This window comes from Coregonus clupeaformis, chromosome 5 (assembly GCF_020615455.1).
Source record: "Coregonus clupeaformis isolate EN_2021a chromosome 5, ASM2061545v1, whole genome shotgun sequence".
NCBI classification, from domain to species: Eukaryota; Metazoa; Chordata; class Actinopteri; order Salmoniformes; family Salmonidae; genus Coregonus; species Coregonus clupeaformis.
This window is the reverse complement of record NC_059196.1, coordinates 8499022-8524067: the sequence shown is the minus strand read 5'-3', so window position 1 is coordinate 8524067 and position 25046 is coordinate 8499022. Positions and strand designations below refer to the sequence as shown.

Here is a 25046-nt window from a genome sequence, read left to right as displayed (position 1 = left end):
GCCATGGCAACAGGCTTCATCACAGCAGCATACTCGACCAAAAACCAATTTTCAGCTGGATTGAACCTATAAAAGATGTAACGATAAAACAATTACTTATAGCTATTTCTGGTACAATGTCTTTATTATGCATTGTACATGTTAAATACAATATATATATATATATTTCATTCAAGTCATCCACAATTGTCACACCACCATGCAAAGAAAACTTAGTTACTTGAGACAAGTGGATTCACCCATTAATCAGCAAGGCTTATTTACTTTTATTATTCTTTAAAAACAAAATATACATTTTGTCAACTTACATCTTTATCTTTAATGCTGTGCAGACATTGCGAATTGCTTGTTCTCCTTGCTCTCGGTGAATGCGCACAATCCTTTCTACAGCGAGGAACAGGGAGCTCCAGCGTGTCTGATTGGGTCGGAGAAACTGCAGCTTGCATTCACGTTCCACTGTTTCATGAGCCATGGTTGACCTGCTGGTTTTATTCCAAAGAGCATGACATTTTGCAAAAGCAGACCGAGACAGCCTCTTGTAGGTTTCGTTTGCAGCTCCTCCTGCAGCAGTGGCATCAACTGTGGATATAAGATTGAGGAGATGGCATGCACACTTTTGGTGCCTTGGAAGTTGGTACTCAAGGCCTGTGTTGTCATCCAGAATTGCAGACATCTTGATACTCCACCTCTGACTCACTCTGATCTTCTGTTGCATCATCAAGGGTGGAGTCACTCTCCTCTTGTACATTGATGGCTTCCTCCTCTTTCTCCTCACCATATAATCGAAAGGAAGTTTGAGCCACTGTCTGTTGTCGTCCTGGTCACTTTTTCCCTGATGTGGTACTCAGAATGTATTTCCTCTAATGCAGCAGCAAGGACATCAAACGTGTGCGAGCCTTTGACAGGTCTACAAGCCAATGTGGAGTGCCTCTCCAGTGAGGTGTTGTCTATCCAGTGACAGGGGACACCTAAGTAGCTACGTTAGCAACATAGTTCACAGCACTCAGCTTTTTGATGATTATGCTCTTCTTGTGTTTTGCAGCTTCTTGTATTCTTGTGCATAACGTTTTCCTTGTCATTACTGTATGAGGTTGCAAGGTTTCTATCAAAGTATTGAAGGATGGCGTCTCAACCACAGAAAATGGTTGGTTGGCCTCACATACAAAATTTAGCATCAGCTTGTCAAGCGTTGCTTGTGTTACCCGCCCTGGGGCAGCAAAGGCTGTGATTTTTGCATTTTTCACAAGAGTATCACTGGAAGAGGAGGACTTACGCTTTCTGTGGTTCTCTAGTAAGTCTGTGTCCTTTGCCAGTTTGTTGGGGTGAATCCTCTGTGGACCAAAAAAAAATCTGTGAGGCTACAGGGAGATCAAGACATTAAAAGAGACTTATTATCACATAAAATGTGGATATATATATATATATAGAAAATGTTTAAAACATATGTAACCTAAAAGACAAACATTCGCCTATCCACAGCAACAAAAAAAACGAATTTAGGAAACTTACCGCTACATGTTTCCTCAAGTTAGATGTTGAGTTCTTGAATGCTGAAATGTCCGTTTGTTTTGGTAGACACAGAAGACACAGCATAATGTAGCTGTTCTTTCGCACTTTTACTAAGGTAAACATGCTTTCAATATGAGGCCAGGGGTGCGGGTGTTCCTTCTCGTCTGTGTCTGCATTGCCGACGGCTAATTCTGACATTTTTGTGTTGCTATGACTGTAAAGCCAACCCGTCCCGCCGCTGAGATTGAGTATGGTAAAGTGACGAGACTGCACAACTACGTTTGATTGGTGAATCACAGTCACGTGGTAGAGCCTTATCGGAAGTCTCCCTCTCTCTCTGTCAAAATAAAACATTAAAATAAGGCATATGCGGGGGGATAAAGACAATGACGCGTAGAATACCAAAGAGGTAAAAAGAAAAGTAACGACCTCATTGTAGCCTAATGTAGCGGAGTAAGAGTACAGTTTCTTCTTCACAAATCTACTCAAGTAAAAGTAAAAAGTATAGTGATTTAAAACTACTCCTAGAAGTACAATTTTTTCAAAAACTTACTCAAGTAAATGTAACTCGTTACTACCCACCTCTGGCAGCCACATACAAACAGCATGATCATCGTTGTATTCCTTCTCGCATTTACATTTTAGTCATTTAGCAGACGCTCTTATCCAGAGCCACTTACAGTTTAGTGAGTACATATATTTTCATACTGGCCCCCCATGGGTATCGAACCCACAACCCTGACGTTGCAAACGCCATGCTCTACCAACTGAGCTACACGGGACTACTTGCATCTACCCGCTCTCCTACTTTCACCTTTTCCCTTCGTTTGTGGACTTCTTCGCACAACAAATCAGTTTTCTGTGACCAGGAGAAAAAACCTTTCCAAGCCAAACCTTCATATCATAATCGCTAACCGCTACACACAGCCTACATCGTTGTCACCATATTAACGTCATAGTCAACATAGTTAGCTACTAGAAATAATGCGTTAGTAAAACTGCTACAATCATGCAGTACAGTGTACAGTCAGCAGCAAACAGTTTAGCAGTTACACCGGTGGGCCACAGTGGCAATAAATTAATAAAACCAAAAGCTTACCTTGACATGGAAGAGTTCCAGTGTTGAATAGCCATAACCAGCTAGCTAACATAGCATCCCTCTGTTTGAGCCAGGTGTTTGAGTAGGCTAAACTAGCTAGCTGCATTCGTTAGCTAAGAAAGTTAAAGTGAAAAGAATCTCTCTCTCTCTCTGGCTTCTTCCTTCATTTTTGAAGAAATTAATTAAACTGTTCAACTATTGTCTTTCTCTCTCTTTGAGTCAGCTACTCACCACATTGTATGCACTGCAGTGCTAGCTAGCTGTAGCTTATGCTTTCAGTACTATATTCATTCTCTGATCCTTTGATTGGTGGACAACATGTCAGTTCTTGTTGCAAGAGCTCTGATAGGTTGGAGGACGTCCTCCGGAAGTTGTCCTAATTACTGTGCAAGTCTATGGAAGGGAGTGAGAACCACGAGCCTCCTAGGTTTTGTATTGAAGTCAATGTGCCCACCCAGAGGAGGACGGAAAGTAATTGTCCTCCGTCAACACCATGGTGCTACCCTACAGAGTGCTGTTGAGGCTACTGTAGACCTTCATTGCAAAACAGTGTTTCTTAATCAATGATTTAGTGACGTGAATATACAGTGGGGAGAACAAGTATTTGATACACTGCCGATTTTGCAGGTTTTCCTACTTACAAAGCATGTAGAGGTCTGTAATTTTTATCATAGGTACACTTCAACTGTGAGAGACGGAATCTAAAACAAAAATCCAGAAAATAACATTGTATGATTTTTAAGTAATTCATTTGCATTTTATTGCATGACATAAGTATTTGATACATCTGAAAAGCAGAACTTAATATTTGGTACAGAAACCTTTGTTTGCAATTGCAGAGATCATATGTTTCCTGTAGGTCTTGACCAGGTTTGCACACACTGCAGCAGGGATTTTGGCCCATTCCTCCATTCAGACCTTCTCCAGATCCTTCAGGTTTCGGGGCTGTCGCTGGGCAATACGGACTTTCAGCTCCCTCCAAAGATTTTCTATTGGGTTCAGGTCTGGAGACTGGCTAGGCCACTCCAGGACCTTGAGATGCTTCTTACAGAGCCACTCCTTAGTTGCCCTGGCTGTGTGTTTCGGTCGTTGTCATGCTGGAAGACCCAGCCACGACCCATCTTCAATGCTCTTACTGAGGGAAGGAGGTTGTTGGCCAAGATCTCACGATACATGGCCCCATCCATCCTCCCCTCAATACGGTGCAGTCGTCCTGTCCCCTTTGCAGAAAAGCATCCCCAAAGAATGATGTTTCCACCTCTATGCTTCACGGTTGGGATGGTGTTCTTGGGGTTGTACTCATCCTTCTTCTTCCTCCAAACACGGCGAGTGGAGTTTAGACCAAAAAGCTCTATTTTTGTCTCATCAGACCACATGACCTTCTCCCAATCCTCCTCTGGATCATCCAGATGGTCATTGGCAAACTTCAGACGGGCCTGGACATGTGCTGGCTTGAGCAGGGGGACCTTGCGTGCGCTGCAGGATTTTAATCCATGACGGCATAATGTGTTACTAATGGTTTTCTTTGAGACTGTGGTCCCAGCTCTCTTCAGGTCATTGACCAGGTCCTGCCGTGTAGTTCTGGGCTGATCCCTCACCTTCCTCATGATCATTGATGCCCCACGAGGTGAGATCTTGCATGGAGCCCCAGACCGAGGGTGATTGACCGTCATCTTGAACTTCTTCTATTTTCTAATAATTGCGCCAACAGTTGTTGCCTTCTCACCAAGCTGCTTGCCTATCGTGTACTCCTGAGTGGCGCAGTGGTCTAAGGCACTGCATCGCAGTGCTAACTGTGCCACTAGAGATCCTGGTTCGAATCCAGGCTCTGTCGCCCCCGGCCGCGACCGGGAGACTCATGGGCGGCGCACAATTGGCCCAGCGTCATCCAGGGTAGGGGAGGGAATGGCCGGCAGGGATGTAGCTCAGTTGATAGAGCATGGCGTTTGCAACGCCAGGGTTGTGGGTTTGATTCCCACGGGGGGCCAGTGTTAAAAAAATTAAAATATGTATTCACTAACTGTAAGTCGCTCTGGAAAAAGAGTGTCTGCTAAATGACTAAAATGTAAAATGTATTGTCCTGTAGCCCATCCCAGCCTTGTGCAGGTCTACAATTTGATCCCTGATGTCCTTACACAGCTCTCTGGTCTTGGCCATTGTGGAGAGGTTGGAGTCTGTTTGATTGAGTGTGTGGACAGGTGTCTTTTATACAGGTAACGAGTTCAAACAGGTGCAGTTAATACAGGTAATGAGTGGAGAACAGGAGGGCTTCTTAAAGAAAAACTAACAGGTCTGTGAGAGCCGGAATTCTTACTGGTTGGTAGGTGATCAAATACTTATGTCATGCAATAAAATGCAAATTAATTACTTAAAAATCATACAATGTGATTTTCTGGATTTTTGTTTTAGATTCCGTCTCTCACAGTTGAAGTGTACCTATGATAAAAAATTATAGACCTCTACATGCTTTGTAAGTAGGAAAACCTGCAGAATCGGCAGTGTATCAAATACTTGTTCTCCCCACTGTATTTAGTATAGTTGTATCTAAAAAGGATAACTTTAATGTTTCACTATTTCAATTTTTCTGAAATTCACTGAGGAGGATGGTCCTCCCCTTCCTCCTCTGATGAGCCTCCACTGGCATGCTTAACTCAAAAGTTTACAGTAACAAAAAGTATTTGGGTGCCAGGTTTGAAAGGCATATACTGGGGTAAAGGGAAAACCCACAATCACTGAAATATTCTTCAAGTTTTAATGTATTTTTAAGCAACAGAGGTCAGAGCAAACGGACACGTTTTGGTGACAGCATTCATCGGCGTTTGGAGAACAGTAGGCATTTACCCATAGCCTTCAGAAAGTATTCACACCCCTTGACTTTTTCCAAATTTTGTTGTGTTACAGCTTGAATTTAAAATGGATTTATTTGAGATTTTGTGTCACTAGCCTACACCCTATAATGTCAAAGAATAATTATGTTTTATGAAATGTTTACAAAAAAATAAAATAAAATGAAATGTCTTTAGTCAATAAGTATTCAACCCATTTGTTATGGCAAGCCTAAATAAGTTCAGGAGTAACAATTTGCTTAACAAGTCACATAATAAGTTTCATGGACTCACTCTGTGTGCAATAATAGTGTTTAACATGATTTTTGAATGACTACCTCATCTCTGTACCTCATACATAAAATTATCTGTAAGGTCCCTCAGTCAAGCAGTGAATTTCAAACACAGATTCAACCACAAAGAACATGGAGGTTTTCCAACGCCTTGCAAAGAAGGACATCTATTGGTAGATGGGTAAAACAATTAATAATTACATTTTGGATGGTGTTTCAAGACACCCAGTCACTACAAAGATTCAGGTGTCCTTCCTAACTCAGTTGCCGGAGAGGAAGGAAACCGCTCAGGGCTTTCACGAGGCCAATGGTGACTTTAAAACAGTTAAAGAGTTTAATGGCTGTGATATGGGAAAACTGAGGATGGATCAACAAAACTGTAGTTACTCCACAATACTAACCTAAATGACAGAGTGAAAAGAAGGAAGCCTGTACATAATTAAAATATTCCAAAACATGCATCCTGTTTGCAGAAAACTGCAAAAAATATGGCAAAGAAATAAACTTTCTGTCCTGAATACAAAGCATTATGTTTGGGGCAAATCCAACACAACACATCACTGAGTACCACTATTCATACTTTCAAGCATGGTGATGGCTGCATCATGTTATGGGTACGCTTGTCATCGGCAAGGACTAAGGAGTTTTTTAGGATAGAAATAAATGGAATAGAGCTAAGCACAGGCAAATTCTTAGAGGACAACTTGGTTCAGTCTGCTTTCCAACAGACACTGGGAAACAAATTCACCTTTCAGCAGGACAATAACCTAAAACACAAGGCCAAATATACACTGGAGTTGCTTAACAAGATGACATTGAATGTTTTTGCCCCCGCTGGAAACTTCTTTATCAAATCTAAGGATCCAAATCACATTCTGTGCATGTGTTATTTTATAGAAACATTCAAATTTCTCTCTTTACTCACCCTCTTCTGAACCCTCAACCAATTTGATCAATATGATGATGTAGCCTATGTCTGTGCCTCATATTTCTGAACAGCTGCGATTTGAATGAACATTCCAAAAATATATTTGAAGGCTACAACTGTCTGTGGTAACGGATATTGCCGTAGCACAAGCAAGACGCAGTTTACACATTGCATTGGAGCAAAACAATTTTCTGCCTCCTGTTTAGCCAATGTTTGCAATGATGATGAAAAAATAACATTACATCGCTATTGATTGTCTGTCTATGTCTTGCTTGTTTGATATGCTGTGCAGGCTACATACAGTTGAAGTCGGAAGTTTACATACACTTAGGTTGGAGTCATTAAAACTCGTTTTTCAACCACTCCACAAATATCTTGTTAACAAACTATCGTTTTGGCAAGTCGGTTAGGACATCTACTTTGTGCATGACACAAAAAAAATGTCCAACAATTGTTTACAGACAGATTTCACTTATAATTCACTGTATCACGATTCGAGTGGGTACAGAAGTTTACATACACTAAGTTGACTGTGCCTTTAAACAGCTTGGAAAATTCCAAGAAATGATGTCATGGCTTTAGAAGCTTCTGATAGGCTAATTGACATAAGTTGAGTCAATTGGAGGTGTACCTGTGGATGTATTTCAAGGCCTACCTTCAATCTCAGTGCCTCTTTGCTTGACATCATGTGAAAATCCAATGAAATCAGCCAAGACCTCAGAAAATAAATTGTAGCCCGCCACATCTGGTTCATCCTTAGGAGCAATTTCCAAATGCCTGAAGGTACCACGTTCATCTGTACAAACAATAGTATGCAAGTATAAACACCATGGGACCACGCAGCCATCATACCACTCAGGAAGGAGACGCGTTCTGTCTCCTAGAGATGAACGTACTTTGGTGCGAAAAGTGCAAATCAATCCCAGAACAACAGCAAAGGACCATGTTAAGATGCTTGTAACAGGTACAAAAGTATCTATATCCACAGTAAAAACGAGTCCTATATCGACATAACCTGAAAGGCCGCTCAGCAAGGAAGAAGCCACTGCTCCAAAACCGCCATAAAAAAGCCAGACTACGGTTTGCAACTGCACATGGGGACAAAGAACGTACTTTTTGGAGAAATGTCCTCTGGTCTGATGAAACAAAAATAGAACTGTTTGGCCATAATGACCATCGTTATGTTTGGAGGAAAAAGGGGGTACTTGCAAGCCGAAGAACACCATCCCAACCGTGAAGCACAGGGGTGACAGCATCATGCTGTGGGGGTGCTTTGCTGCAGGAGGGACTGGTGCACTTCACAAAATACATGGCATCATGAGGAAGGAAAATTATGTGGATATATTGAAGCAACATCTCAAGACATCAGTCAGGAAGTTAAAGATTAGTCGCAAATGGGTCTTCCAAATGGACAATGACCCCAAGCATACTTCCAAAGTTGTGGCAAAATGGCTTAAGGACAACAAAGTCAAGGTATTGGAGTGGCCATCACAAAGCCCTGGCCTCAAACCTATAGAACATTTGTGGGCAGAACTGAAAAGGCGTGTGCGAGCAAGGAGGCCTACAAACTTGACTCAGTTACACCAGCTCTGTCAGGAGGAATGGGCCAAAATTCACCCAACTTATTGTGGGAAGCTTGTGGAAGACTACCCGAAACGTTTTACCCAAGTTAAACAATTTAAAGGCAATGCTACCAAATACTAATTGAGTGTATGTAAACTTCTGACCCACTGGGAATGTGATGGAAGAAATAAAGGCTGAAATAAATCATTCTCTCTACTATTATTCTGACATTTCACTTTCTTAAAATAAAGTGGTGATCCTAACTGACCTAAGACAGGGAATATTTACTAGGATGAAATGTCAGGAATTGTGAAAAACTGAGTTTAAATGTATTTGGCTAAGGTGTATGTAAACTTCCGACTTCAACTGCAGCTGCATGTAAATAGCTGCATGTAACTCCCCTCCTGAAAAAATAACATAAAATTGCTAGAATACCTGTTTGTGCCGTGCTTATGTTTGCAATAGCCTACTGTTACAACAGTCAGAGAACTAAGTTTGTTCTAAATGTTTTGTGTACAAGCACCAACTGAAAGGAGGTAGGCTAGTGGATCCCGCATGTGTTATGCCCCTGAAAGGGGGAAATATAGAAATAAATCACATGTAGATGTAGCTTCGGCTTCAGGTCACTTGTAATGACTGAGCTGGGAATGCCCGTGCACCCCTATAGGAATTCCTAGGTATAACCAATCAAACTCAGATCAGACATTTAATAGAGCACACAGATCGTATAATCAACATTTAGATAAATTAATAGCATATTACTTACTGGTACACATAATGATTTTGTATTATTATTTAGTTATTATTAAGGCACTTTTAATTCTATCACACATGCACAGAAATCAACATATTTTTAGGTTTCCAGAAAATCCAGAACTGCATCCACTCTGTTAAAAAAAGCAGCCAAAAAAAAGCTACTCCTTGAATGACTTTTCCTAAATATTTATATTTTACATTGCTCAGTTGTCAGAATTGTACAATCACAAACAGAAAAGTATTTAGAGGCTGGTAACCAGTTTTTTTTGTTGGTATTTTTTTTACAGCTATTGCTAACTTAAGGGGCCTAGACAAACGTGCTGAAGGGTGTTTGTACCCAGGCACTAATGCGTCTCTCTCCACACTGAATGAATGACATCAATTGATGAATTGGTGATAGAAACCAGATAGAAACTGACAATTTGCATGTGACTTCACAATTTAATTTGAATGATCTGAATGATGAGGGTGAAGAGGATGTTTGAATTTAGAACAATAGTGCTGTTTGAACTGTCTGATTGTGCAGTACTTCTAACTGTCGTTGTGGACTTGGATTAGTTTCAGGCCTATTATGTAATTGCCCTTGGTACTGTTGGTTGTTTTAAGAGGGAGTGGCCTTGCCTGTCTTCCCTGACTATTTAAGGAGCCTTACTTGGGCCCAGTCTTAGTGTGTCATCTATAGTTTGGAAGGGGATCAACTCTTACAAGAGCAGCAAGTATATTTTTTGATTCAATAAGTAGCTGTTGGTATTGTCTTGCTAGGGCCATTGCATTTAAGTGCTGTCTTTTACCTAGTAGCCTAGTTAATCATTGCTGTTTGAACTGTCTGATTGCTCAGTACTTATGACTGTCTTTGTGGCCTTGGATTAGTTTCAGGCCAATTTGTGTAGGCCAATTTTCTCTGTCCTGGCACCCCATTGGTTGAACAAGCTTCCCTCTAAAGTCAGGACAGCGGCGTCCCTGCCCATCTTTCAAAAATGTCTGAAACCCTATCTCTTTGAAGAGTATCTTAACTCTCACGCCGCCCCCGATGCTAAGTAAAACATACAGCGTATGTAATTCATAATTGCAATCCGAACCAAACAAATGGACAAAGAATTTAGATGAGCTGGAGTCGGATGTAGGATCGGATATTGAGCTTGAAAGCAGCATTGCTGATGAAGAGTCTTCATCTGATTCTGGTGCCTGAGCCTCGCCGCAGAAAAACCAGAACAGGGCCAACTGAGACGGTAATCCCAACTGCCATGGTGAAACAGAAGTCTGAGAGGGAAGTGTTATATCTAGCCTAGTTGTAGAAGAACGGACATCTGCACAGTTTCACATTGAACATCACTCTGTCGTTTAATGACATGTGCCACGCATTCTGACAACCCATTCATCCGTAACGCAGCACACTGTCGTAAACCATAACAACGTACAGTACGACGTACAGCACGTCGTACCATACATAACATTTCCCCCCCCTTTCCAAAACCAGGGACTGGTACCATATATAAAATGTCCATAGGGCAAGAACCTAGAGTGATACCTGTAAGAAATAAACATTAACCCTTAAACGGATGGACTCTCCAAACTAGCCAGTTCAGTCCATTAACCTGGAGGTTGACTAAGACACCTAACGGAGCCTAAGAATGAAAAGAGGTTAAGTAGTCCCCCAGATAAGCAGGGGCGAGTTCGTGCCCGCATAGGCCTTTCTTCCACCGCCACCGCTTGTGGCTCTGGCCCTTGGGGAACCCACAGAGGCTGGGGCTCAGGTGGTAGTGGTGGAGGAGGTCCATCCGGTGGCGTCTCTGGCCTGCATGTCTGTTTTGTGTGCCTTCGTGTTCCTTGAGGGGCAGGGACTTTTCTGAGGCGGCTGGCGTGCCAGCGTGATCCATTGCTCATCATGAATGTGGCGGGCCCCAGTTGTCGACTGACCTGCAAGGGGTCCGACCAGAATGAGGCCATTTTGTTGCACCGCTGAGGCCGTCGGGCTCGGACCCAGTCTGACACTTGAATGATCGACTTCTTCACCCTGTGTGCCTTGTCAAAACGCTGTTTCATTGCTCTTTGGTGCCTGGTCACTGCCTGCTGTTCTTGGGTGCGCCTAGTCGCCGGTTCTGCTACTCTCTGTGTTCTGAGTCTGTCCAGTGGCAGTTCCATCTCACGACCTAGCATGAGGGATGCCGGGGAGACCTGTGTTGTTGTGTGTTTGCTTGCTCTGTAGTGCATTAGCGTTTGATTCAAAGCAGTTTGGAACGTGCACCCCTGGACCAGGTGCGCTCTGATGCCGTTCTTCAGCGTTTGGTTGAAGCGTTCCACCCCTCCGTTAGCTTGTGGGTTGTAGTAGGCCGTGCGGATGTGTTTGATTCCCTTGTTGCTGAGATATGAGGAGAACTCGGCAGAGGTTAGCTGGGGCCCATTGTCCGTGGTAAGGGTGAGGGGTAGGCCCCACCTTGTGAACAGGCTGTCTAGGATGTCCACGATGGCCTGTGCTGTGACAGTTCCGACAGGAACCACTTCTGGCCACTTAGAGTGGAGGTCATACACCACCACCAGGAAGCGCTGATGGTGAGGGACTGCGTGTCCATGGATCTCGCCACAGATGTCCAGTTGGATGTGCTCCCAGGGGTGGGACGGCCATGCGAGAGGCTGCAGGGGGGGTGGGGCGGACTGTCCTGTTTTCCCACTGAAGAGGCATGCAGCACAATCCCTGACCAGGGCTTCAATTTCGTGGTCGATGCCTGGCCACCACACAAGGTCTCGACATCGCTGTTTGACCTTGACTATGCCCAAGTGACCCTCGTGCGCCATGGATAGAACACGCGCACGCAGGCCACTCGGGACCACTGTGCAAAACCCTCGAGAGACACAGACTTCTTCCCAGCAAGAAAGTTCGTGCTTCACTCTGGCGAAAGTCGCCAGCTCTTCCGGCACATGTGCTGGCCATCCAGTGCGTATGTAGGTGCGCAGGGTAGACAGTGTGGGATCCTGTTCCGATGCTTGCTTCAGCTCCTCCAGTGAGACGACTGACTGAAGAGGAGCGTAGAGCATTTGTACAAGCTCTGTTTCGTTGTCGTCTGGCAAGACGGTCGGAGTAGGAGCGTCAAAGGAGCGTGAGAGGAGGTCTGCCACCACGTTATCCCTCCCCGGAGTGAACTTCAGCTGATAGTCATACTGTCTGAGGCGGTCGGCCCATCTGTGCAGCCGAAGTGGCTTGTGGCCAGTTCCTGATGCTGACAGTAGCGTTGTGAGGGACTGGTGGTCGGTTCGGAGTGTGAACAGACGGCCATATAGGTAGAGGTGCCACCTTTCGCACGCCCAGACACAGGCCAGTGCTTCTCGTTCGCCCACAGAGTACCGTTGTTCTGTGGGGCTCAGGGCCCTTGAGGCGAAGGCGACGGGCCTCTCAATGCCATTCTGCAGCTGTGAGAGGACAGCTCCTAGTGCTCCAGCTGAGGCGTCACATGTGACAATGGTATGGCAGACGGGGTCAAAGTGAGCCAAGACTGGAGCTGTGGTGAGCTGGCTCTTCAGTGAGCGGACCGCGTCTGAGCAGGCTGCCGTCCAGGCCCATGGCTCATCCTTCTTGAGGAGCTGGCGAAGGGGCGCTGTGGTCTGAGAGTAGTGGGGCAGAAACCGGAGGTAGTAAGCTGTCATGCCCAAGAATGAGGCCACCTGAGAGGCTGAGGTCGGTTCCGGGATCCGGTGGACGGCTTCAATGTTCGACATGAGTGGGGCAATGCCTTTGGCCGACAGGCGGAAGCCCACAAACTCGACGGCTGGAGCTGCAAAGGTGCACTTTCCACCGTTCAGGGTCAGGTTGTTCCGCAGTAGAGCACTGAATACTCTGTGGAGTCGATAATCATGGATGTGGAGGTCAGGGCCGTGGACCACGATGTCATCCAGATAGACCGCCACCCCAGGTATTCCAGCGAGGATGGTGCTCATCACCTTCTGGAAGCAGCTGGGGGCGGAGCTAAGTCCAAAAGGCATGCGTGTATATCTGAACACGCCAGCATGTGTGACAAAGGCCGTGAGGTCTCTGCTAGCTGCATGGAGGGGTACCTGAAGATAACCCTGACGAAGGTCAAGCTTCGTGAAGATCGTGGAGCCATGGAATTGTGCGGTCAGCTCCTCAGCTGTAGGCAAGGGGTACTTATCCGGGACAACGGCCTTGTTCACAGCACGGAGATCCACACAGGTCCGGATTCCACCGGACTTTTTGGTTGCAATGACCAAGTTTGAAATCCAGGGGGCAGCGTTGACTGGCTCAATGATGCCTGCATCCAACTGTGACTGGAGATCTTTTGTGACGTCATCACGCAGTGCAAAGGGAATGCGCCGCAGGGCTGCATGACTGGGGTCACTTCCGGGTTCACTAGGGGCCTGTGAGTAAAGGCTGTGAGGCAGCCCAGTCCATCAAACAGAGTCGGCCAGTTCTGTTGCCATGTGCAGGTAACCTGGTAGATAGCTGACCCACTGTCATCTCTCAGTGTGAATCCCAAGCCTGTGAAGAGGTCGAGGCCCAGGAGGTTGGCACCCCGCTTTGCAACATGAAATGTTTGGTGCCGTAGTGTACTGGGACCTGGAGGGTGCCTACAATGTCTATCTTAGATCTACCGTACCCACACAGGGCAGTGGAGGGCTGTTGGAGTGGTAGGTGACTGAAAAACTTGTAGTAAGTGGCAAGGTTGAGCAACGACACCGCAGCGGCAGTATCCAGCAGCAAAGGCAAACCCACCTCACCCAGCTGCACAGTGCATGTCCTGAATGACACATGGTTGGTGGAGACGGTTCGGATTTCCGTGTGTTCATGTTGAGAGTGAGATGAAACGAAGGGCCTGTTCTGGGTGGAGCTAGTAGCAGGGGCAGAACGACACACTTTCGCAAAGTGATTGTATTTTGAACAGTTCTTGCATATTTTCCCACGGGCTGGGCAGTTTGAAGCCCTTGAATTGTGAGAGCTAGCCCCACAGTTGCCACAGCTAGTTCTGTTTGTTTGTCTGTGTGCCTGCTGCACGGGCATGTCGGTGTCTGTGTCCATGCAGCTATCGACGCGGGAGGGCGTGCGCAGCGCGTGATCGTTGTAGTGCGCCTGCTCGGGCTGAAGCTGCTGTGTGAGAATGGCTGGGGGCCGAGTGTATGCTGCAGAGCTGTCTGTTAGCATAGAAGAGCATTCCAACGCCGCTTCAACCTGGAGTGCTATTTTAATAGCTCCATCTAGTTGTAAATTATCCGATTCCAAAAGCAGTTTCTCCCTTGTCTTTTCACATAACGTCCCCTCTATCAACTGATCCCTGATGATCTCGTCCTGAAGTGTCCCGTAGTTACAAGAGCTAGCCAAATCCCTCAGATTAGCCACGTAGCTTTGAATGGACTCACCCGGCCGTTGGTGTCTCTTCCGTAGCCGGTAGCGTCGGAGGAGCACTCGCTCTTTCCGGCGAAGTGGTTCCGTAAGAGGCTGACTGCAGCAGTGAATGTAGGAGCCGATCCAAGCGCTCTGAAAATCCTCTGTCCCTCTGTACCAAGGCAGTGACGGAGCAGTGCTGTCCTCCGCTTGTCGGAGATTGTAGAAAAGTCCATAGCTTCTAGATAAGTGTTAAAACTATCAAGCCAGTTATTCCACGGGACTGGAGGTTCGCCAGGCACGGCGAGGAATGGTGCTGGCGGTGGTAAACTGAATTCAGCCATCTTCGTCGCCAATGTTATATCTAGCCTAGTTGTAGAAGAACGGACATCTGCACAGTTTCACATTGAACATCACTCTGTCGTTTAATGACATGTGCCACGCATTCTGACAACCCATTCATCCGTAACGCAGCACACTGTCGTAAACCATAACAACGTACAGTACGACGTACAGCACGTCGTACCATACATAACAGGAAGGCACTGTTTGGGTAGAAAGAGTGACGAGAGCGCAACAGGAAGGCTCCCTTTCCAGAATATTCTCACAGAGAGAGCAGGCCCTACACCTCACGCAAAGAGACAAATTGCCAGCGCACTCTACAGTTTTCTTTGCTTATGTGACATGCAGATGTTGTAGCACATCATAGATTGTACTGTCGCTCATGCGCACAGGAAAGTAAACAGTACGTGGGTGGGACATGCCTTTATTGCACTCTTGTATGTCTGCGGGGCATACGGCAGAAAGAGCAGGGATGTGGAGTCATTTTGGTCTGATAGGTATGCAACCGCTTCAGTAGCCCCATTTATACCTGGTCCTATCACGCATCCTTTGTCCAGATCTTGTCCACATTCTGATTGTGCCCAGAATTTTGGACAGGTGTAGACGATTGTGTCTAGGGGTAGTCAGGGATGCATTGTGTCTGGATATCTTACAAGTGTAGATGGATCTGGACAGTGAAACCATATAAATCATAATTATCCTGCCGTCCAAATGAATCACAGGTGGCACCATTGACTTATGGCATCAATATTTGTCTTAAAATAAATGTAGGAATATTATTTTGAAAAACAACATCTGTCAAATTATTTGCATACAATGTGGACACAGTGGATGGGTAACAGACACATTTTAATACCATGTGTAGATGCAACGGATAATATGTGGGCACAATCAGATAGTGGACAAGATCAGAACAAAGGACGCATGCTAGCACCAGGTATAAACAGGAGTAGAGAGATGACTCTAGTTTTGATGACAAGGAGACAAGACCAATATGTGTGCAGACAGACAGGTTCGCCGCTCTCAGACACCTGGAAAAGTTCTGTGAAGAATTGCATTGCTTGTTACAAGCCAGGAGAGAACATAACTGTTGATGAGCAACTGTTCCCGACCAAAGCTTGGTGCCGTTTTACCCAATACATGGCCAACAAACCAGACAAATGTTTATTTAAGTTATGGTTATGCTGAAACCAAGTACTTAAGATTAAACAAGGCCAGCGGGTGAGCGACGGTCTGAGACTGGTTTTGAGACATATGGAGCCTTACATGGGCAAAGGCAGAAATGTGACTGTGGACAACTTCTTTACATCAATTTCCCTGGCAGACAAGATGATTGTAAAGAAGACCTGCTCGGAACAATAAACAGAGAGGGGAGCTGTACAGATGTAAAATAAATAAGAGTCCTCAGCACCATGCATCCCACTGTTGCCATCGGCATTGACCAGAAGAAGAAACCGGAGACGGTGACAGACTACAATCGCACAAAGGTAGACTACATGACCAAAAGTATGTGGACATCTGCTCGTCGAACATCTCATTCCAAAATCATGGGCATTAATATGGAGTTGGTCCCCCCTTTGCTGCTATAACAGCCTCCACTCTTCTGGGAAGGCTTTCCACTAGATGTTGGAACATTGCTGCAGGGACTTGCTTCCATTCAGCCACAAATTGGCAATTGTGAGGTCAGGCACTGGTGTTGGGCGATTAGGCCTGGCTCACAGTCAGCTTGCCAATTCATCCTAAAGGTGGGGTTGAGGTCAAGGCTCTGTGCAGGCCAGTCAAGTTCTTCCACACCGATCTCAACAAAACATTTCTGTATGGACCTCGCTTTGTGCACGGGGGCATTGTCATGATGAAACAGGAAAGGGCCTTCCCTAAACTGTTGCCTCAAAGTTGGAAGCACAGAATCGTCTAGAATGTCATTGTATGCTGTAGCGTTAAGATTTCCCTTCACTGGAACTAAGGGGCCTAGCCCAAACCATGAAAAACAGCCCCAGACCATTATTTCTCCTCCACTAAACTTTACAGTTGTCGCCAGTTGGGGAAGCGTGATTCATCACTCCAGAGAACGCGTTTCCACTGCTCCTGAGTCCAATGGCGGCGAGATTTACACCACTCCATACGACACTTGGTATTGCGCTGGTGATCTTAGGCTTGTGTGCAGCTGCTCGGCCATGGAAACCCATTTCATGAAGCTTCCAACGAACAGTTCTTGTGCTGACGTTGCTTCCAGAGGCAGTTTGGAACATGGTAGTGAGTGTTGCAACCGAGGACAGACGATTTTTACACTCTGCGTTCGTGTTCTGTTCGCGGCTGAGCTGTTCTTGCTCCTAGACGTTTCCACTTCACAATAACAGCACTTACAGTTGACCGGGGCAGCTCTAGCAGGGCAGAAATTTGACGAACTGGAAAGGTGCCATCCTATGACAGTGCCACGTTGAAAGTCACTGAGCTCTTCAGTAAGGCCATTCTACTGCCAATGTTTGTCTATGGAGATCGCATGGCGGTGTGCTCAATTATATACACCTGCAGAAATAGCCGAATCCACTAATTTGAAGGGGTGTCCACATACTAATGGACAATAAACTTGTATTGTATTGTATTGTTTCCACTGAAACTAGAGATCCTTTTGACACAAAGATCCACATAAATTCTGGGAGGATTCAGTTCTCAGTATGTGGCGGTCTGACTTTTTTAGGGGGGGGAAAGTTTCTGTGGAAAGCAACTAAGCAGTTTTTGAGATTTCAAAATAGATAGATTAAAGCAGATAGGAACAGCTTCCATTCCCACTGAAAGGTCACTTCCGAGCTGTGTGGCTCAGCACATCTTTCAAATATCTGCCATTTCTGTGTGTCTGAGGCAAACACTTGCAGCTCACATCTTGATATTAGAAGTCATGTAAAATATATTCAACTGTTTTTAAGCATGTAACTGTAATCTAATTACACATTTTTTAATTTCATCTGGGCTGATTACAGTTACTTAATTTTTGTAATGTGATTACCTAATCCCTGTTACAGGTTATCCGTTACTACACAACCCTGTTCACGATACAGTCACACTTGTCACACACATAAACACAAACAAAGACATTATGTCATCTCCAGACAGTATTTTGGGAAATGACACCCTATTCCCTTACATAGTGCACTTCTTTTGACCAAGGCCCATAGGGCTCTGGTCATAAGTAGTGCACTATGTTTGAAAAACTTTCTGGGATGCAGACAGAGTTTGGCAGCACCTTGAAGAAAGTCCGTTGGAAGATAGGACTGGAGTCGACGCTCATATCCCCAACTGCGATGTGTGACAGACAGTGCAAGAGGAGCAGAGAGAATCCTCCCACTGACTGCAGTCTCTGGCGACGCACAAACACTGTCTGCTCAGCTTCCTACTGACACACGACATCAGTTAGCAGCAGACAGATGTGGCACACATGTTAACATCACAAAGGTCAGAAGCTAAACTGCAAGATTCAGAGCTATCATTCAATCCTAAAGGGAAATAGATTTGATTGATGTTGATTATCATATCTCTGTACAACATGCACACTGTTCCCCAATGCATATTTTTTTCCAAAATAGAAATGTAATCTCCCTCTCTCTCTCTCTCTCTCTCTCTCTCTCATATAAGCACACACTCACGCATGCACGCATGCATGAATGCACGTACACACACACACGCACAGCGGAAATTGGGACATCACCTGATAAAAGAAGGAATTTCGGAAGGCGTTGTATTTGTAGTTATTGGATGGAAGACTAGTTGCTATCTGGAGTGACACTGCTGGAGTCTATGAGAGGAAAAGTATTAACAATTGGTGCTAAGAACATTCACACTGACAAAGAAAAATACTTTTCGATAGACAGTAAAGACCACATTTAATGATGAATTAATCTCCTTTTGACTGGAAAGATGAGTTGAACAATGCTTTGAACTATGACCCATCACTAACCTCTCTCAGTATGTGGGAGAGAAGGTGAGTGACTAACCAGTTTGAGAGTATGTAGTGTTTGCAGTAGGAATAGTCCATGCTGGTAGACCAGGAACTCTCTGGGATTAAGACTATCTGGGTCGAGATGGAGCAGCTCTCCTTCACACTCCCACTGTGCATCCAGATAGTCAATAAAAGAGGTCCCTCTGCCTGAAATACAGAAACAATCCATAAATCCAGTTGACCATTTCTGCTTGCTGGGTTTCCTATTCACACTTCACGTAGCACAAGTAGTCTAGGAACTCTCAAAGGCTGTGTATTATCACAATTGAAAGTATACATTTTAGGTCAAGTAAAGTTGTATTGAGTGTTGTGGGTGGGACATTTGGTAATAATTACCAAAGCACCAAAGCACCAAAGCAGTCGTTAACAGGGGATTGTCTTTTTGGCAACGGCTATTTTGTCCTCACTACTTTTGTCTTTTGCTTGTTTTCACTTTGATTCAGATATTTTTCTAGTTCCTTCACAACCACAGCTGGTTGAGATTTTCCCTGAACAAGTGGTCCGGTTTGGCCTTTTTTGGTTGCATTTTTGTTGTGTAATTTCGTGACTAATTTCATAGTCAGACTGAAAAAAACATATATTATTATGGACTCTATGGATTTTTCACATTGTCTCACCTAGCCATCTTAAGATGAATGCACTAACTGTAAGTCTCTCTGGATAAGAGCGTCGGCTAAATGACTCAAATGTAAATGTAAACAAAGACCGCCAAAGGGAGGGGGATAATGACTCACGGTGTTGAGAAACCTCGAAGGATAAGAAGCAGCTGTGGTGTTATGTTGCTATGTCAGACACTTTAGCTGCTTTTTTCCCGTGGTGGTGGGGTGATTAGATTATGATGGATGGTCAGTGTTTGGGAAGCAACTCTGAAAATATAGTTACCAAGCTACCAATTACTTCACACTGGAAGAAGTTAAGCTACACTAAAGATACCCTTCTGAAAAATATACTTTACTTAACTAAAGTTACTTTGAAAAAGTAGTTCACTTCATCTAAACTACTTAGTGAAAAATTATCATATGTATCGAAAATGTCATAGACTACAAATTGCAAATTGCAAGAACAGATCACTTTGGGTTCATATGGTAACATACTGTAATGTGTAATTTAGCCTATTAAACACAAAAACAATGATTCGAGTGAGAATTACGCAGGCCTGATGCCGAAAAAGAAAGGAAATTATTACGTAGTTCCAGTAGCTAGCTACATCGCTACATGGCAAAAAAAGTCATTAACTACTGAAAACACTAACTTCATTTGAATTTAGTTCAACTACCACCAAGCTACTGCAAAATGTAGTTAAATTACTAGTTGAACTACATGTAGTGGATGATAATCCTTATCTAAGAATTAGATAAGGTAGAGCATGGCGCTTGTAACGCCAGGGTAGTGGGTTCGATCCCCGGGACCACCCATACGTAAAAATGTATGCGCACATGACTGTAAGTCGCTTTGGATGAAAGCGTCTGCTAAATGGCATATTAAGTTATTTGTATAGCGCATACCATGACAGTTTGTTTCAAAGTGCTCCACACAAAAATGACATCTAATCTCACCTCAACTTCATTAATAAAGCATCTTTCCCATTCTGCCATAAGTCCCATGATGAAGCTTCCCATCTGTCTTCCTTCCTGTCCCGTTTCTCTGTTTAGACTTTTACTGTTTCTGAAATGTTCTTCTTCCTATTGATTCCTTATTGAACGCCAGAGTTGGTCTCAAATATTAACTGCTACCGTGTGATATTACATTTGTGTTGAACAAGGACTGACTGAAAGAGTCCCTCACAAAGCCTTTCAGTTTAATGAGGTGGCACAGTATGTTCTTAGTCAGAACACATGTTTTTCTGACCACCCAGTGACTGAGCTCCCCCTCTAAGGTCTTGTTCTCTTGAATAGTTTTCCTCCCAAAGGACTTTCTCCATGCCAGTGTCATTCTTGCCTTCCTCTTTTGGGGGTTTTGGAACAAACTATTTGGTAACAAGAGAAGTACATATAAAAATAAATGTTGTTTTGTTTGTTATTGTGTATTGTTTGGTTATTATATATTGCAGTATGTGGTGGAGCAATCGTGTGTGTGTGGGTCCTCTGTAATCTCTACAAGTCTTCGGCCCAAACACATCACAGGACGTTCGTGATGTGCATTTGACTATACAGACTATTGTGTAACCCACCGTCGAGCTCCCCCCTCAAAAGTCCTGCATCTCGCGCCAGGCCCCTGAGCTTCCTCTCCACACCCTTTAGCAGCTGGAAGAGTGGGGAGAGCTCCAGCAATTTATCCCACTCCTCCTCTGTATGGGAAACATCATCACAGACACATACTGTACACACATAGCAGGTCACACATAAACATTGACATGCCATTATGAGACACTCATAACTTATATCAGGGCTACATTTACAACAAGTCATCCTTGTGATTTTCCCTGCGAACTTCTGGTATTCATGTCCAAATACTATATGCAATTAATGTGTTGCCCACAAGGTAGAGACATAGTCAAAGCACTTGAGTAGAATTGAAACGAGATGAGATTACAATTTCTCTGCACACAGTCATAGTGGAAACAAAATAATAGTCATATTAAATCTTTATTTTGTAATAAACAACCCATTTCAATGTTGTTCTTTACCTGACAGTGTGGGGACACAGACATGTGACGGCTGAACAGATTCTTTCATAGGCTGGCCCTCTGTGAAGGAATGAGACATCATTAGGACTCTTCATAAATATGATCAGCAGAGCCTATGATGAAGTAAAGGTCATTAATTAATGAATAAATGAATCAATTAATCTTACCTTGTGAGTGTATATCAGAGATTGCAGTCGTTCTGTGAGCTGTCTGTGAGTGAGGAGGACTGGGCTGTGGGACACCGAGGCCCTTAGAATCCTGGTCCTGAGGCTGAGCCTTCATTGGGTCTCTCAGAGACTGGGTGGAGATTCCTGCATAGATATCTCTCACTGTTAACGACAGAAACTCATAGAAAATGGATCCCTTTTTACTAGATAAGGCAGTGCTATGAACAACGAGCAACCGCAGTTGAATGGTTCTATCACATAGAATAGTGTGATCATTTAAGTCTTTCTGTGCCAACCTACAACACCAGTGTTGCCGGTACCATGCTCCAACCAAGTGAGCCATCTGACCCACTAGGGCCACCGTCTATTGTGCCTACCTTTAACCACAGGCACTGACTCGGTCCATGCACGAGAACATGTCTCCAATCCAAATGTCTGTTTTGTTGACAAACCTACGAACAAATATTTGACAAAAAAAGCTATGGAAACAATATCCTTATCATCAGAAAAAAAAAAGACAGAAAAATGCAACTTCACACCTGCTGAGGTACCAGAGATGCGCTGGCAGTAGGTGCTCGGGGAGAAACTTGACTGTTTGCTCTCCTCCAGTAGCTGAATGAGGCGCTCCAGGAGAGGCACGGCTTTCTGCTGGGTCAACGACACCACCTTCAGTGGGTTACTGGGGACCGTTAGCCTGGCCAGCCCAAACTCCTTGTACCAGAAGGAACCTGATAACACAGACTGGATAGAAAGATACGCTCAATAGCAACACTAGTCAACTATATTAAAGGGATAGTTCTTTCAATAACAAATATACAGTGAGCTCCAAAAGTATTGGGACAGTGAACAATTGTTTGTGAAATGATACAATGACTATTTGGCTAAAGTTAAAGTTAATCTATATCAGGTGAACCGTTTAGAAATGACAGAACGTTTTGTACATTGTCCCCCCAAAAGTATTGGGAAAAATGCACTTATTTGTGCTTCTGTAACTTTCTCACTCATCATTATTCAGGATTCATTCAGGATTATCCGTAATCATGGTAGCATCCACATTACTATAGAAGTGTTTAGAAACATATTCTATTCTTATTTACAATAAAAGTGACTCCAAAATGACAATACATTATTTACCATTCATTTCTATTGGGCACAAAATCATCTGAAACACAACCAAAACAAACAGCAAATGCATCCAACAAGTTTGTAGAGTCACAAGCTTGATGTAGTCATTGCATGCTAGGAATACTGGACCAAATACATTACTCTTTACTACTTTAATACCCAATTATTTGGTCCCCTAAAATAGGGGGAGCATGTACAAAACGTACTGTAATTTCTAAACGGTTCACCCGATATGGATGAAAATAGTCTGCACTTTAACCTCATAGTCATTGTATCATTTCAAATCCAACGTTCTGAAGTACAGAGCCAAAACAACAAAACATTTGTCAATGTCCCAATACTTTTGGAGCTCACTGTACATGATTTTCCACTTATGATACCCATGGCACTGGTATCTCAAATAAACACTTTTAAATGGTCTGGGTATTATTGACAACAGCCAAGTTAAGTGGAAAATAAAGTTAGTACTTTTGCGTAAATTATCTCTTTAAAGATAGTTCCATTCTGAAGCATTAGATGTATTGCTTTCTGCCTGTGCTTACCTGCGCTGTTTCTGCGCGGAGCTGGCAGAGTTCTCGGACACAGTGCAGCGCTATAAGAGCAGCATTTAGTTCAGCCTGCCTGGAGTTTAGCTGCTCCCATATTTCTCTCTGTCTCAGTTTCCCATCCTGGGAGACATACAACAGAGCCTCAAAACAACACACCCTCATTTTTGAGTCATTGTGACACATTCATTTACTGTGCATTAACATGCATTCATCTGCAGAATACGATCCTACTCCCCTTAATAAATTATACAATCCATCTTCACGGTAAAGGGATAAACATTCTAGGGCCGGTTGCATGACACAGATTAAGAATAGGGGAAAAAATATATTTCGTTTTTCTAGTGAACAAGCTTTTTAGTCTAGGACTAGGCTTAATCTTTGTCCGGGAAACCGGCCCTAGAATGTTTATCCCTTTACCGTGATGATGGATTGTAGGGGACGGTTTCCCGGACAAAGATTAAGCCTAGTCCTAGACTAAAAAGCTTGTTCACTAGAAAAACGAAATATATTTTAATGTTTACTTAATCTACATATCAGCGTAATCGGATTGAACTATGCTAGATCTGACCATGACATGGATTGATGCCGTCTGCTCTCCCCTCTGTGCTGTCCATCTCTCATGGTCCTGCTGCAGTTTCTCCACACACACGTTCACCCTGTCCAGGCCAGCCACCAGCTCTGTCTGCCAGCAGCACTGCTGCTCCCACTCCTTATCATCACCTAAACACAGTAAGACACACACAGACACGTGCAGAGTGGTGTACTGGTAACACAGCATAAGCCACATTTCCCTACCGGAGACCGGGGCTCAATCCCAGCCACCACTTTTTCCACTGTTACTCTCCCCCTCTGAATTCCTTATTCTAAATAAAGTGAAAATCCATAAAATATATATTTGGAGAAAAAAAAGACACATGGACACGTGTGAACACACACACACATCACAAGGTAGCCTAATATGCAATCAAAAGTATATTACAATGTAACTTTGAGCTATGGATAAGCATATCCAAATCCACTCTCTAACGATTAACTGAAGTTATGCCAGACTTGCTATACCTTGAGTGAGGATGAGCAGAACGTGAGGAGGCAGGAGTAGAGACAGGTCTGAGAGCTGGGACGCTCTCCTCTGGGCTTCTGACTGGCCAGACTCCTGAAGCTCCGCTGCAGCCTCCCTCAGCTGCCTCTCGGTGTCCACCCAGTGGGCCTACAGTGCACACACACACACACACACACACACTCACACTCACACACACACACACACACACACACACACACACACACACACACACACACACACTCACACTCACACAGGCATGTCCACACACACACACACAAACATTAACACACACACACACACAAACAAAGAATGGATAAGGATCTCCATTATACAGTAACGCCACTAGGGAGATTAACATAAACCAAAATGACATGTATGCATTCAAACACTTCAGCATAAGAGAAATCCTTTCCTGTTTGTTGAGGACTGAGCAGCCCCATCCATCCCAGCCTAGTTCAGTTTACCTGCTCAGAGTCCTCCTGAGTGGCCACAAGGATACAGTGCTGCAGAGCTGCATCCAGATCCGCTAGAAGCTCCTCCTCCTTCTGTTTCTCCTGCTTCCAGTACCTGTTCCTCAGACACCGCTCCTCCTGCAGGGCCTCCAGCTGGCATGCACAACAAGTCAAAAAGAGATACGCGTGATTTATACTATGGAACTCAATCACTATGTGTTGATTATGTTCGCTGTTTGAAGAAGGGACTGAAAAACAATCAAAACGCAACATGTTGGAGCCACCTTGTGTGCTTAACCTGTCATTTTGGCAACATGTTAAACGTGTTGAAAAGAAAAGTAACCAGTGTAATTTATCTTCCTTACCAGCACACTGTCGGTATTATCTCCCAGAGCCAGGCAGTATGAAGCAGTAACAGGCACAGCAGTCT

At 44.2% G+C, this 25046-nt stretch overlaps 1 protein-coding gene across 1 annotated transcript in view; it reads right to left on the bottom strand.

Moving 5' to 3' along the window:
* Positions 1–24346, bottom strand: part of si:dkey-103g5.4 — a 29467-nt gene extending 5121 nt beyond the window's left edge. Inside the window, exons 1-11 of the mRNA XM_041873779.2 lie at positions 24164–24346; positions 23673–23824; positions 23099–23224; positions 21971–22172; positions 21809–21883; positions 21432–21575; positions 21265–21324; positions 20809–20925; positions 18634–18785; positions 18348–18434; positions 17886–18032 (exon numbers count right to left, since the gene is read on the bottom strand). Of these exons, the coding sequence (XP_041729713.2) occupies positions 17886–18032; positions 18348–18434; positions 18634–18785; positions 20809–20925; positions 21265–21324; positions 21432–21575; positions 21809–21883; positions 21971–22172; positions 23099–23224; positions 23673–23675 (1113 nt within the window). The 5' untranslated portion in view covers positions 23676–23824; positions 24164–24346. The remainder of the gene's footprint in view (positions 1–17885; positions 18033–18347; positions 18435–18633; positions 18786–20808; positions 20926–21264; positions 21325–21431; positions 21576–21808; positions 21884–21970; positions 22173–23098; positions 23225–23672; positions 23825–24163) is intronic.
* Positions 24347–25046: the final 700 nt, after the last annotated feature.